The following is a 13652-nucleotide window of genomic DNA, read 5'->3' as shown; positions in this document are numbered from 1 at the left end:
GCGGGACTGGCGGGGAGCGCGGTGGGGAGTCCCCGTCATCCCCGGAGGGCGAGCCGAGCCCTGAGGAGAGGGGGGAGGCAGAGCCAGGCCGGGCCCGGAGGCCGGGCCGGGCCCGGAGGCCAGCTCGGCTGTCACGGCCATGCCGGGGGTGCCAAGGTGTGCGGGGACAAGGGGCTCCGGTCCTGCTGGGGCTGGGGAGCCTTCGGGCAGCATCCCCCGCGTTCTCCGCTCCCGGCAGCGCTTGGCAGGCTGGAATCGGCCCCTTCTGTCGGCATCGTGAGCTTGAGCAAAGGGGGGGAAAAAAAGAACCCGCCGAGCTTCAGGCCTTCGGGAGCTGGCCTGGCGACACACGTGGCGCCTTTCTCCTCGGTTTGGAGCCTCACTCGGTCCCTCCAGCCGCACTCCCAAATCTCTCAGGCGGGGCTTTCCCCCTCTGCTGTGCTGCTGGGAGCCGGGTGAAGATCGGTGCAGGAAGATCTGTGCGATCTGAGCTGAGAAATGCTGCAACAAGTCTCTGGCAGGGAATTTGAAGCGCTGGGGGTGGCTTTGCTTTAGCCCCTGAGAGGCTTTTTTCTCCATCCTGTCCTGCTGCTTTTCTCTGCGCACCTGGGAAGTGTAGGATTAGTATTTACCTGCTCTAAAGACTCAGAATCCATTGCTGCCAAGCTCTGGTCAAAATCGAGGTGGCTGTGTCATTGTAAGAGGAGCCACAAAGTGATTTTAAGTTTTGGCCTCCCCTGCTAGTTGATTAATTCTTACCTTTTCATGAGGTGCAGCTGGGTTGAGGCTTGGTCCTGTCCCGTTCTTTTGAGTTGCATGATGTATGTATGTATGTGTGTGTGTGTATCCCCTCGTGGAGATGAGGTGTAGGGGGTGGTGGCCAGCTCCTGGATCAGTGGCCATCCCTGCAATAACCTGGCTGGCACCTGCATCCCCTCACACCTGGGGTCTCTGAGCTACAGCGTGCATGTGGCTCCCCCAAACTTCCTCACATGTGTTCACCTCCGTGTCAAAAACCACGGGCTATTCCAGCATCTCCTGTAGGATCCTACAGGATCTCCAGGATCCTACAGGATCTCCCAGAGGGAGAGTGGGGAGCCAAGTGCAGGGAGTTTCCCAGAGCAGGGCTTATCTCAGGGAGGTTCCTGGTGATAGGGAAGAAAGAATTGCCAGCATGTCCTTAGCAGAGAGACGAGCTGTTCCTGCACCCCACGCCGTGCAGCCTGCACAGCTTTCCATCTGCAGCACAACCCAGGAGGACCCCTCACCTTCACAGGAGCTCCTTCCCTCCCCTTGCAGGTGGGGCATCCTGTTCTCCCACCCGCGGGACTTCACCCCCGTGTGCACCACGGAGCTGGGCCGGGCGGCCAAGCTGGCGCCAGAGTTCAGCAAGCGCAACGTGAAGATGATCGCGCTCTCCATCGACAGCGTGCAGGACCACCTCTCCTGGTGCAAGGTAAGGGCTCTGGGGAGGCTTCAGGGGCAGCTCATGCTGCTGCCTCACTGCAGAGAGCACAGGAGAAGCCCAGGCAGGTTTGGAGGCACGTGTGGCACACCCCAAAGCGTGGCGGTGCTGAAGTTCAGAGCAGGAACGGGGAAGGTCTTCTCCATCTTCATGGAGCACCCCACAAAGTCCAGGGTGCTCTGTGAGCTTTGGTGCAAGAGGAAAACAATGTTACTGCTGTCCCACCGCTAGCTGAAAGGGTTAAAATGTGTGGAGGTGATGCCAGAGCCTCAGGGGAATCCAGACCCTCTGGAAGTTCTGTAATAGAAAAGGAAAAAGAGGCATCAGAAGTGAGGAGGGAATTGCAGTTCATGCTTGGGCAAGGAGGAGAAAACAGAAGACAGACAGAGAGATATGTTAAATATAATATGTTAAATAACATACATAAACTAAAAATAATTGTAAAAAATTAAAATAATTACAATAATTTAATTTAAAATTAATATCAATATTAAATTTAATATTTACGAATAATTAAAAATTTTAATATAATTTTAATAATTTATATGTCTTAATTTAATTTTATTTAATTTCTTAATTATTAAAATTATAAATAATTATTATGTGGTATATTTTTACTTAATTTCTTAATTATTAAAATGACAAATTATTATGTGGCATATTATATATTATATAATTATAAATTTATTTATAAGTGTTAATAGAATAATTAAGATTTATTTAATGATTTAATAAATATTGATATGTTAAATATAAGACATACATTAAATATAAAACCAGAGATAGGAGAACTTTTTAAATGTAAAATGAATGTGAGGGAGTGTTAAAAAAAAAGATGGGAGTGGAATAACTCGATGAAGGAACATGCAAGAAGCTAAAGAAATACTTCAAAGGCAGCAGCCTGTGTGTGCTGCCAGGGAGAATGGTTCCAGGGCTTGAGGTGGTAGGGGTCAAAAATGAGTAATACTAAAATGAGTATTTCAGACAGAAATGGCCAGAGAGTAAAAATCCTTAGGTGAATTACCTACCACTCTCTTAGCTCTTAAAATTGGGAATGTTCTCATGTATTTTCCAGGGATGAGAGGTACATGCAATAAAGAGGCATGAAAAGTGAGAAATTTCTACACTCGGACGTTAATTCGTGACTGAGTGGCTTTAGAAATTAACTAATTGCCTTATTGCTTAAATCAACCTTTGTACCTGCGTGGTGCATGGCCAATGTCCTCAGAAGGGCCTGGGAAAAGCAATGTACAAATCCCAGTAAATGAGGTTTCTGTGCTGCTCAAACTGGCTGAAACCAGCAGTCAAATTAGCAAATAACATGTCATTAGACATAACAGAAAGTTTGCTTTGTGCTTTTGTAAGGAGACTCACCTGCTGGTTGGCTAAAGCTGAAGTGTGAGGGTGTTGCTGACTGCTGCAAAGGCTTTGAATTTGCAGCAAGTTTCCAATGAGGTCAGCATTGAAGGGCAGGCTGTTTCTTGCAGGAAAGCAGTAACTTGTGTCAAGGAAGGGAAGAGCTGAGCTCTCTCGGGGCCTGCAGGGATGGCTGGGGCTCAGCAGACTCAGGGGATCTGAAAAAGCCATGAACAACGAGCTGACTCTGCTGAGCCTGTGGAATTATTCAGCACTAGCTCAGGTGAAACCGGGAGAAGTTGCAGAACAGCCTCTGGATGCTGGCTGAGGGGAGGCAGAGCAGGAAAGCCTTCCAGAAAAACCACGGAGAGGGCAGTGATTCAAGCTGTGGTGAGCTCTCTGTGAGGCTAGGAGAAACCTTGGAGACAGAGGTTTGCAAGTGTCCAGCTCAGCACCTGTCAGAAAGAAACAGGTGAAAGTCCTCCAGAGCAAAAGATCCAATTGGTGAGGACAAATCCACAGAAGGCTGGAGTGTTCCACCAGCCTGTGTTTCACTGGACTAAACTCAGAATCCTAGGAGTGAGCAAAACTTAGGGCAGAACCCTCTGTGCAGCGTTCCCAAACACACCTCTTCTTTTTCACTAAGCTGATTTTACCTGGAGCACAGCCTGCAAGGAAACAAGAGGGCAAGAGGGCTGGCTGAAATCCTGCATGGAACAAGGAAGGAACTTCTGCTTGCTTTGCTGCCAAATTTCAGTGGGCAGACAGGGCCTGGAAAGGTGGGGCTGGAGTGCAGCCAATAATCCTCGTGTCCCTTTGTGCAGCTGAGCTTTCCAGCCAGAGATGTCACAGCTATTCTTAGCCATCCCTAGCCAAAAAACAGAGCCTTGCTCCAGGAATGGGAAGTGTAGCTCAGCCAGGGGTTGATCCCAAGCTCCCCAGTCAGGAGGTTGCTGCTTCTCCAAGGGCTGGATGAATGGCTGAGCTCCTGGAGCAGCTCTGGCTGGCACATGCTGTGCATGCCAGAGGTTTCTGTGCTCTCCATGGCCACTGATAGCTGCACCTCGGGGAGTTGGTGGTGAATAAATCACTCTGGTGATGTCTGGTTTCAGCTTGGACTGTGGAAAGAAAATGAGTGACTAGGGAAGGTGTTTTATTGCAACACAGTGTGGTTTGTGAGGCTGTTCTCTAGAGCTCCCCATGTCATGAAATTACGTGCATTTTGGAACGAGTTACAGCCTCGTAGGATTCAGGATCTGAATCATAGGCTTCAGATACTGCTTCTCAGAAACTCTCTTCATCCTCCAGCCCCTGCTCTAAAGAGAGGGCTGGGTGGGTCTCATTTGCTGATGTCCATCTGTGGCCTCCTTTGACTCTGTGGAGCATTCAGCAGCATTTCTCCTCAGCTGAACTCTCCAGCTCTGCTTTCCTTCCCTGCTCTGCTCTGACAAGGCAGGTTTGCAGGACAGCAGAAGCAATTCTTTGCTTCCTTCCAAGGCCAGCCTGACCACAACCCAGCCGAGATCAGTGGCTGCTCTTTGCAGAGCTGTGGTGACACAGAAAGGCCTGGGGAGAAAACAAGCAAAGAGAGGAGCTGGAAAGGAAACGTTTGGCCACGTGTGCACCACTTGACCTGTTTGCAACATCCTGAGCAGCTGGGGCAGGGCTACAGCCCCTTTTGTCAGCACCAGCAGCCACGGGGGGCTCTGTTGGTGTTAGAGTGCTCTGAGCAGAGCCAAGGGGCAGCATTTCCAACCCTGCCCTCTCTGAGTTCCCTCTGAGCAGGGCCCAGCCTGCTCCCCCCCAGAAGGCAGAGATGTGTGCACTGAGGTTATCGGCTGAGCTGATAATGCAGCACAGCACAAGGCAGGCTCACAGCAGCATTGCAGTCAGTTTTGTCTCCTTGTAGCCTGAAAAGGGTGGAAGGAACAGGCTGCCCTGTTCTGGGGCAGGAATTCTACTTGCTCTGGTGCTGGCAGCTGCTCTGCCTGTGCTGCCTCCTCTGAGCAGGCTCCTCCCAGCGCTGCTGGGGCTCAGTGTGACCTCTGAGAGTGGTACTGCAGAGCCCAGGGGTAACTTAAATGCTCTGGTCGAGTCCAGGCCAGGTTTGGAGATGCTCAAAATACATTTTTTTTTTTGTATTTGTGAAGCAGGTCCAGTTTGGACTAGTACAGGGAGGAGCCTCATAAACCATGTTCACAAGGGAGAGCCTGCAGGGCTGTGGAGGGAGATGGTTTTCTCTTCTGTGCCAGGCATGGCTCAGAAAGGAGTGAGAAGTGTCCAGCACCTGCACTCAGGCTTCCACTCTAGTTTTTTGAGAGCCTTTAATTAAGTAAGCTGCGAGTGACTGTAGAATTGGTCCCTTTCCACAAGACCTGGGACCTTTCTTTGTGAGCTGCAGGGCTGCTGGTTTGCTCTGCCACTAGAGAAAGGATTCCTTAGGAGCACAGAGCAGTTCAGCTGTGACTCCAACACATCTGTCAGCAGTGCTAGATCCCGTGCTCAGAGAGAGCTGGAAGAGGGAGACAGCTCTCAGTGAAAGGTGGTTAAACCTCTCTGTCACTGACACAGGCAGGAATTCCCTGCTGCTCTGTGCCCACTGCCTGGGCAAAGCAGCTGTTCCACGGGCTCTGAGCACAGACAGCCTAAGAACTGACCTCCAAGAACAAGGCACAGCCCAGCCTGGCACAAAGGTTTGTGGAAAGGTTTCTGGAAACTTCATGGAAGTCCATGAGCACCCAGCTGTGCTGTCCCAGCCTGAGACCTCCAGCCAAGCAAGGTGGGAGCTCCTGGATGCAGCTCCTGTTCCTGCCTGGCCTCTGTCTGTGGTGGTGCCACAGGAACACTCCACAGTTTTGTCTCTTCAGGACATCAATGCCTACAACGGGGAACAGCCTGCAGAGAAGCTGCCCTTCCCCATCATTGCTGACAAGAACCGGGAGCTGGCCGTCAAGCTGGGCATGCTGGACCCCGACGAGCTGGACAAGGACGGGATGCCCCTGACCGCCCGTGTGGTGAGTGCCTGTCCCACAGCACCAGTGCAGAACCACGGCCTGCCATCCTGCCCTGGGCTCTGGGGTGGTGTACCTGCATGGGCATGGCTGTCCTCAGGAGCTGGCATGACTTCCTTGGCCTGCAGCCATGGGTTGTGTTGGTGCCCGAAGTTCTGGCTTTCATATTTCCCAGGTTCTGTAGTGCATTGGTAACTCTGAACTTCATATGAAGTGTCAGCCAGTTCTCACTCGTGTCAGCTCAGTGTTGTGTCAGCTCAGGCAGACATAACAATCCTTTTCCAGCCCCACAACCAAGGACATCATTATAGCTTCAGCCCCAAAAAGCACCAATAACAGCAAATTGAGGAGAGCCATCTGGGAGGATGGGACTGCATCACCTGGAGCTGTAATTTAGTAATTTACCCAATATGTAAATGGACCAAAACTTATAAAAGTGTGAAAACTCATGACTCAGAGTTCATCTTGGGTGTAGCCTTAGCCAGGCTCTTGTACTGCTCAAGGTGTATTCTTTAAAAGGCTTTTTAATAAATACCTGCTTTATTCCTTTAAAGCCTCTGTTCTAGGCAGCCTCTCGGGGCATCAGTGCCATGGCAACTCACTGATCCTGGTTGTGCCTCTCTCAAAGTAATTTTTGTCAGTGCTTGGTTTGCTGGACTTTCCCTCTCTCCTCATGTGCTTGCACTAGAAAGGCACAGGTAGCAAAACAAGCTGGAGTTGAACACAGGAGCTCCCAGGGCAAAACCACATTCCCTGGGCATCAGTTGTTCTCTAGATCCCCTCCATGGCATCTCCCCTGTCCCAAAAGCTGTGATCAGGCAGCTCCCAGGAAAGGAAGGAGCATCAGGGCTGAGCAGAGGAGTCAGACAAACGTGCCCAGCCCCTGACACTGTCTCTCCCTGTGCTCAGGTGTTCGTTTTCGGCCCGGATAAGAAGCTGAAGCTCTCTATCCTGTACCCAGCCACCACTGGGAGGAACTTTGATGAGATCCTGAGAGTGGTGGACTCCCTGCAGCTCACAGCTTACAAGAAGGTCGCTACCCCTGTGGACTGGAAGGTGAGGAGCAGGGTAAAGCTCACAGCCAGGCACTGGAAACAGGCATTGAAATGGCAGCCAGGCTCCCTTGGAGGGTGGGGGAAGCAGCAGCTGGAGCCTCTGAAGGTTCCTGTTTCCTGCAGCATAAGCTCCAGTGAATAGTGGAGCATAAGCACAATCAGGAGCATAAGCTATAATATAATATAAATTATAATATTATCTAAATATAAAATTATATTTATATATTATATATAAAATATAAATATATGAATTATATAAGTGATAATAGACTATTAATTATAATATATTCTGTTAATATATAATATGTATTTATTATTATATATAATTAATATGTTAATATATAAATGCAATATAATATTTATTATGATTTTATATTATTAATATTTTATTAATATATAGGCTATAATAGTGGAGCATAAGCATAATCAGGAGCATAAGCTATAATATTATATTAATTATATAAGCTATAGCATGATATCAATATATTATTAATATATAGAATATAATATTAGATTTATTATAATTATATATTAGGTATATTATGTACTATTTAATATATTTTTATATTTATTATATGTGATATTATTAATATTTTATTAATGTATAGGCTATAATAGTAGAGCATAAGCACAATCAGGAGCATAAGCTATAATATAATATTATATAAATATAAAATCATATTTCTATTTTATATTTCTATTTTATATATAAAATATTAATTAATTTAAAAATATATAATCTATAATAGAATATTAATATATTATGTTTTAATATATAATATATATTTATTTTAATTATATATAATATTATTTATATATTATAATATATAAAATATATTTATTATATATTATGTTATTAATATTTTATTTATATATAGCCTATAATAGTGGAGCATCAGCATAATCAGGAACATAAGCTATAATATGATATCAATATATTACATTATTAATATATGAAATATATATTTATTATAATTATATTTAATAATATTGGTATATTTGTAATCTCTGATATATTATTATATTTTTATAATTATATATGATGTTAGTAATATTTTATTTATATATAGGCTAGAATAGTGGAGCATAGGCATAATCAGGAACATAAGCTATAATATAATATCAATATATTACATTATTAATATATGAAATATATATTTATTATATTTAATAGTATTGGTATATTTTTAATATCTGTTATATTATTATATTTTTATAATTATAATTATATATATTATATATTATATATAATTATATATTAATAATATTTTATTTATATATAGGCTATAATAGTGGAGCTCCTTGCTGTACCCACAGGAGTGCCATGGCTGTGGGATGCCATTGGCAGGGCTGGCAGATGGCACAGCTCTTCCTCTGGACACCTCCCGTGTCTCCTGGTGTAGCTCCCCCCGTGCCCTCACTGCTGGCACCTGGGGACGTGCCTGGGGACAAGGGCAGTGCCACCTGTGTCTGTCCCTGCCAGCTCCTCACCGTCCCCACTTGTCCCCATTTGTCCCCAGCCCGGTGACAGCGTCATGGTGGTGCCCACCTTACCTGACGAGGAAGCCAAGAAGCTCTTCCCCAAAGGAGTCTTCACCAAGGAGCTCCCGTCGGGCAAGAAGTACCTGCGCTACACCCCGCAGCCAGAGTGAGGGCTGTCTGTCCGTCTGTCCGTCCTGCTGGGATGCCAGAGCCTTCCTGAGCCCGGCTCCTGCCCCTCTGACACAGCCTGGCACCGTCACGCTGCTGGTGCGGTACTAAACCAGCCCTCCTGTCCCTTCCACCCCCAGAGCTAACCCCGGCTGCTTTCCTGCCCGGCAAGGACGAGATGAGCAGAGCAGTGGGGACTCTGGGGCTGCTGCTCTGGTGTCTGTCCCGTGTGGTCCCAGCCAAGCTTCTGCCAGGGCTGTGCTGAGAAGGGGTGTCCTGCTGGGACAGGGAGCTTTGGGGGCTCCAAGCTGCTGTGTGCCTCTCAGAGCAGCCATCTAACCTTTGGTCCCATGAGTAGGGGAGGAGCTGCAGAGCCAAATCTCTCACTTCTTAACTGCTTTCTCATCTCTTGCTGGAAGGTGATTGTTTTCAGGTTTTGTGGAAGAGGGAATCGAGCAAATAAACTGACCTTCAGTACTACCTGCAGTGTCCCTTGTCTGTCTCTGCTGGTCCCCAGGGCACCCTGCAGCATTTTCTGTGTTCCTGTGGCCACGCAGCTGGGATTTGTGCCCAGGCTCTGGAGGGGGTGGCAGCAGCACAGGCTGCCCTTGTTCTTGCTCTGCAAGGAAGGCATTTTGGAAAGACAGGTTGTCCCAGGGCACACAGTCTCAGACAAAGCACTTGTGCTTCCCCTGCTGGGAAGGAAGAATGTGCCTCAGCCTGGCCTGCCCTTGGCTGCTGGGTCCCGGCTCCTTCCCTGCTCCTAGGGCATGAGCAGGCAGGACAGGAGCCCTGCAAACTCCTGCCTGCTCTCCCACAGCTCCATCGCAGGGATTTGTCAAGAGATGAGCAATGTTTTAATATAACAGTAGGGAAGAAAGCTCATGAATAGCTCAGAGGGTGGCTGCCAGCATCCCTCAATGCCCAGCACAGCCAGCAACGCTCAAAAGGAGCAGCTGTTAAATAAATCGTCTTGGGGCACAAATGTACCCACCCAGCAAGTGGCAGGTTTGATGTTCAAGGTGAGCAATGCACCAGATTCAGTGAGATCCCCCCCTCCACACTAAACCTCAGGCAGCACCCACAACCCTCTTTCATTACCCCTCCCCCTCATAAAAAGGGGGCTTATTAATTTTTAATTGCCTTCAGGAACTATAATGCAACAATATTCACTGTGCAGTGAATATTGGTGTATTTCCCCAAATGGCTTTTAAATGAACCTTTGTTATGAAACTCCGTATTATTCCCATGTATTATTTTGACTGGAAGACAGGAACAGTTGGTCTCTGGGCTGACTTTTGTTCTCACTCTTGCACTCTGCAAGAAAGGGCAGGGGGAATCTACAATTTTCAAAGGGAAACATCTTTTTTTCTGTGTAGCTTTCCTAGTTCCCGTGGCTGGGCTGCATAAACTCCTGGGTTTCTTGCTGTTCACTCACTTTGATCTGGTTTCCTAAGGGAAAAAGGAACATCTGCCCACTCCAAGCTTTCCAGTTTTCTGGAAGCTTGAGGACACAGCCCCATGGCAACCTTTGTGCAAAGAGCCTGCTCAGAGGATCCCCCAGGGAAGGGAACTGCAGGGCCAGCACAACCTCTCTGGGCCACCGCAGAAGCCACCTGCAAGTCGGGACAAAGTGGAACAAATCCTGTCACCAGACCCAAGGGCTGAAAGCCAGCAGGGACAGCCACTGGTGCCATTGCTGAGGCAGGCAGGGGCTGACTGAAATTCCATGAATTCCCATCTGTTCCAAGTGCTGCCATGGCCCCAGAGGTACAAACCAGAGAGACTCAAGCAAACACAAGGTTTGGCTCCGGTACAGGTCGAGTAGTTTTCTTTTAATCCCAGAGAAGTGAAATGCAACATTTTTCCAGTTGGTAATAACATCCAGAGACAGAAGTCCAAGCCCCCTACTCAGTAAAGTCATTTGTGTTTAAGGCACTCTGCAAAACCAGCTTTCCTCTCTCTCTGATTTTCCCCACGTGGCAGCAGAATACCTGGTTTGGTCTGTTCTCCGTAGTGACATTCATCCATCCTGGCTCCTCCCGCCCTCTCCGGGAGCTGGAGACAGCAAATCCAGCGGGAGGAGCACCAGGAGGCCGGGTCAGTAAACAGGGATGGGCACGGGAGGGAGCACCAAGGGGGCTCCCAGCTTCTGCAGGGAGGGATGGGGCGAGCACCGGCTGCCCTCCCTGCAGGCACCGGTGTGGCTCCCCTTCCTTTCTCTCCCTCACAAAAAGGGGATGGGAGCGTGGGGACCCACGAGCATCCCTCCCCAGAGGTGCTCCCAGCAGCACCCCAAAATGCAGGAGGCTGGGTGTGGGGGAGACCCAGCTGCCCCCACTGTGCAGCAGAAATTACCACCCCACCCCAACCCCCCAAACGACTTCCAGTTGTCAATAAATAGCAATAAATAACTTAAATAAATAAATAGATAAATAAATAAGTGACCCAAGGATGGGAAGGAGGGGAAGGGGCACCCCGAGGCTCAGGGCTCCCGGGAGCGTGGGCATTTCCATGAGCTGCCCCTCCCTGAGATAACGGGGTGCTGGTGGGGAAGGGGGGCACAGAAAAAGCATCCCATGGGGTGAAGCCCAGGGGTCTGAGTGCTCACCCAGCCACAGGGAATGAGCCAAACTCAGACTCAAACATGGGAGCTCTCCCTCACCACCTTCCCTTGAGCACCACCACCCCCAGAGCTCCACCTCCACCCAGGTGTGAACACGCACCCGCGCAAAATGCCCGCACCTTTCTGTAAACGCTGTTTGCACGGGTTTCTTTGCAAACTATTTTCACAAACTCTTTCCTTTTCCCCTTTCTTTTTTAACGGGGAAATGCCCACAAAGACAACCCACGCACCAAACAGAGTTAAGTGCATCAAATGCAGCTGTCAGAGGAGCAGGAATGGAAGCCTGGCAGAAGCCTGGAGAGATGAACACAGGCATAGCCCCGGGGCTCAGCCAACACCTGCCTGCAGGCTGGGGCAGCCCTCGGGGGTCAGGCACACAGCTACAGCCAGGCACGGAGCCTGACCCTGGCACCAGGATGTTGCAGACATTCATGGACAGAAATTCAGCTGCTGCTGGCTCAGTAGCCACGTGCCAAGGCTCAGACTGGCCAGCAAGTCCCAAAAGGCGGCAGTGAATTCAACAGCATCCCTGCAGCGGTGTCCCCACTGTCCCAGACAACTGGAGCCACAGCAGCTCCCTGGGCTGACAGCAGCATGCAGCCATTTCCCGTGGGTTTTGGGGAGCTGGCTCACACAGCCTCTGGACACAGCATCCTCTCCCAGCAGGAAGCCCACCTCGGAGCTACCTGTTTGTTGGGGAACCCCTTCCTCTGGCGTTTTTAGCTCTGATGCTGCCAGAGATGTTTCTGTCCCCTCCCCGGATCAAAAGTATATACCTGCCTTACTTCAAACCAAAAGGTACTTACCCCTCCTCCCCCAGTCCTTAAGGAAAATTGTAATTCAAGTTTCTAACCCCTCTCCACACACACTTTTTGAGAAACAAAACATCAGCGATGGCAAAAGCCGCCATCGGTCCCACACCAGGACAAAACCACAGGCTCACAAGAGCAGGACATCTTCTCACACCAGAAAGCTCCCTGTGGGAGCTCTGCTGCAGAAAACACAGCAAACCAAAGCTCAAAACCCTCTCTCCCTCCAAACCTGCCCCACAGCAAGGCTGTAGCCCCTGCAAAACCCCGACATAGGCACAGAAAGCAGCAGGTTCCCAGCCCAGTGTAGGGCCGGGAGGGAGGAGCAGGAGCACTGGCCCCGGCACAGGGAAATGCTGCACCAAGGCGACAAAAGGAAACGCTCCCAGATGAAAAATAAAGAACTGGATCAGCAGCAAACACTACTGAGGGCAATAAATAGCACGGGGATTTCACAGGGATTTTTGGTCTAAGATGCCTCGGGAGCCCCTGTGCAGGCGGGGCCCGGGGTGCACGAAGTGTCACCCAGCGCTCCTCCCCAGGAGCCAGGGGGACATGGGACCTTCCCAGCAGGAATGACCGGCATCCCCAGGGCGGCACAATCCCCCTGCAGTGTGGAGAAGGCAGGGCTGCGAGCTGGAGGAGCTGCAGGGCTCGTGCTGGGGAGGACAGAGCAAAGAAAGCAGCAACAGCTGTAAACCACCTGCTCAGGAGCGATGAAGCACCCAGAGCAGCAGCAGCACAGCCATGGTTTATGCCTCTGCTGCAGCTCCAGGGTGAGATCCTGGGAACTGCCAGCTGCATCCCACAGCACTGTGCAGCCCCGTGGACCGGCCGATGCCAGCCACCCAGGCAGTAATGAGTGAGGAGAAAGGCAAATAAATCCCCCTGTAGCCCCTCCCAAGCATGGCAGCAGCAGGAGACAGCCCCCAGGCAGCACATCCACCTCCTCCTGCTCTGAACAGCTTCCACTCACATCCCTGCCTTCCACAGAGCTTGGGGAGTTACCACAAGGAGTGCTGTCCCCTGCACTGGTGGCCCAGCCAGTAGCCACCCTGCTCCGTGGGTGGCTGGGGAAGAGGTCTCCGTGTGAGCCAGCATTTGCGTGGAAAATGAGCGAGCACCCAACCTCTAGCGAGGGAGCGGGGTCTGCGGTGAAGCAAAGCGAGTCCAGGGGTACCTCTGAGCTGGTTTGGGTACCACACACACCCAGAGCACCTGGGCTGGGAGAACGGCACCGCTCCCGATTCCTCACTCGGCTGAGACGCGGTTCTGCTTCCGTGAGAGAAGGGTCAGCGTGACTTGGGAGGGGGAGGCTGAGGAACTGCAAAGACTTAGTGCACCTTAAACCAAAGGACATCTAACCTGCCCTTAGACCTCACTCCAAGACAGAAAAGAGCTATGGCATCTCCTACACTCACAACTACTCCAAACACACCCAGACGCATGCAAAACGTGTCCCGCTCCCCCCGGGCTGCGGAAAACCCCTCCCGGGCGGTGGCACCGGGCTCTGCTCTGCCCGCTCCCGCCCGGTGCCAGCGGGCAGGCGAGGGGTGGATCATCCATCTGAAATGCATAGGTATGGACATGGAAGGGAACAGCAGGCACAGCCTCCGCTTCTCCCTCCGGCTGGGTGGGAAGCAGCGTTTGCCACAGGCACGGTTCAACCACACTCGTGCT

General features: G+C 50.1%; 1 protein-coding gene across 1 annotated transcript; it reads left to right on the top strand.

Annotated features, from left to right (window-relative positions):
* The first annotated feature begins 139 nt into the window (after positions 1–139).
* Positions 140–8539, top strand: PRDX6 (peroxiredoxin 6). The gene is made up of 5 exons (XM_088060478.1): positions 140–276; positions 1300–1456; positions 5689–5835; positions 6742–6888; positions 8408–8539. Exons 1-5 carry the CDS (start codon positions 140–142, stop codon positions 8537–8539), a joined length of 720 nt encoding a protein of 239 aa, XP_087916604.1.
* The last annotated feature ends 5113 nt before the right edge of the window (positions 8540–13652 follow it).

Source organism: Pseudopodoces humilis, chromosome 10 (assembly GCF_049639895.1).
Source record: "Pseudopodoces humilis isolate 2021_Gansu_Grassland_sample_001 chromosome 10, ASM4963989v1, whole genome shotgun sequence".
In the NCBI taxonomy this organism is placed as follows: domain Eukaryota; kingdom Metazoa; phylum Chordata; class Aves; order Passeriformes; family Paridae; genus Pseudopodoces; species Pseudopodoces humilis.
The sequence above is the reverse complement of the archived record's forward strand: the minus strand, read 5'-3'. Positions and strand labels throughout refer to the sequence as shown.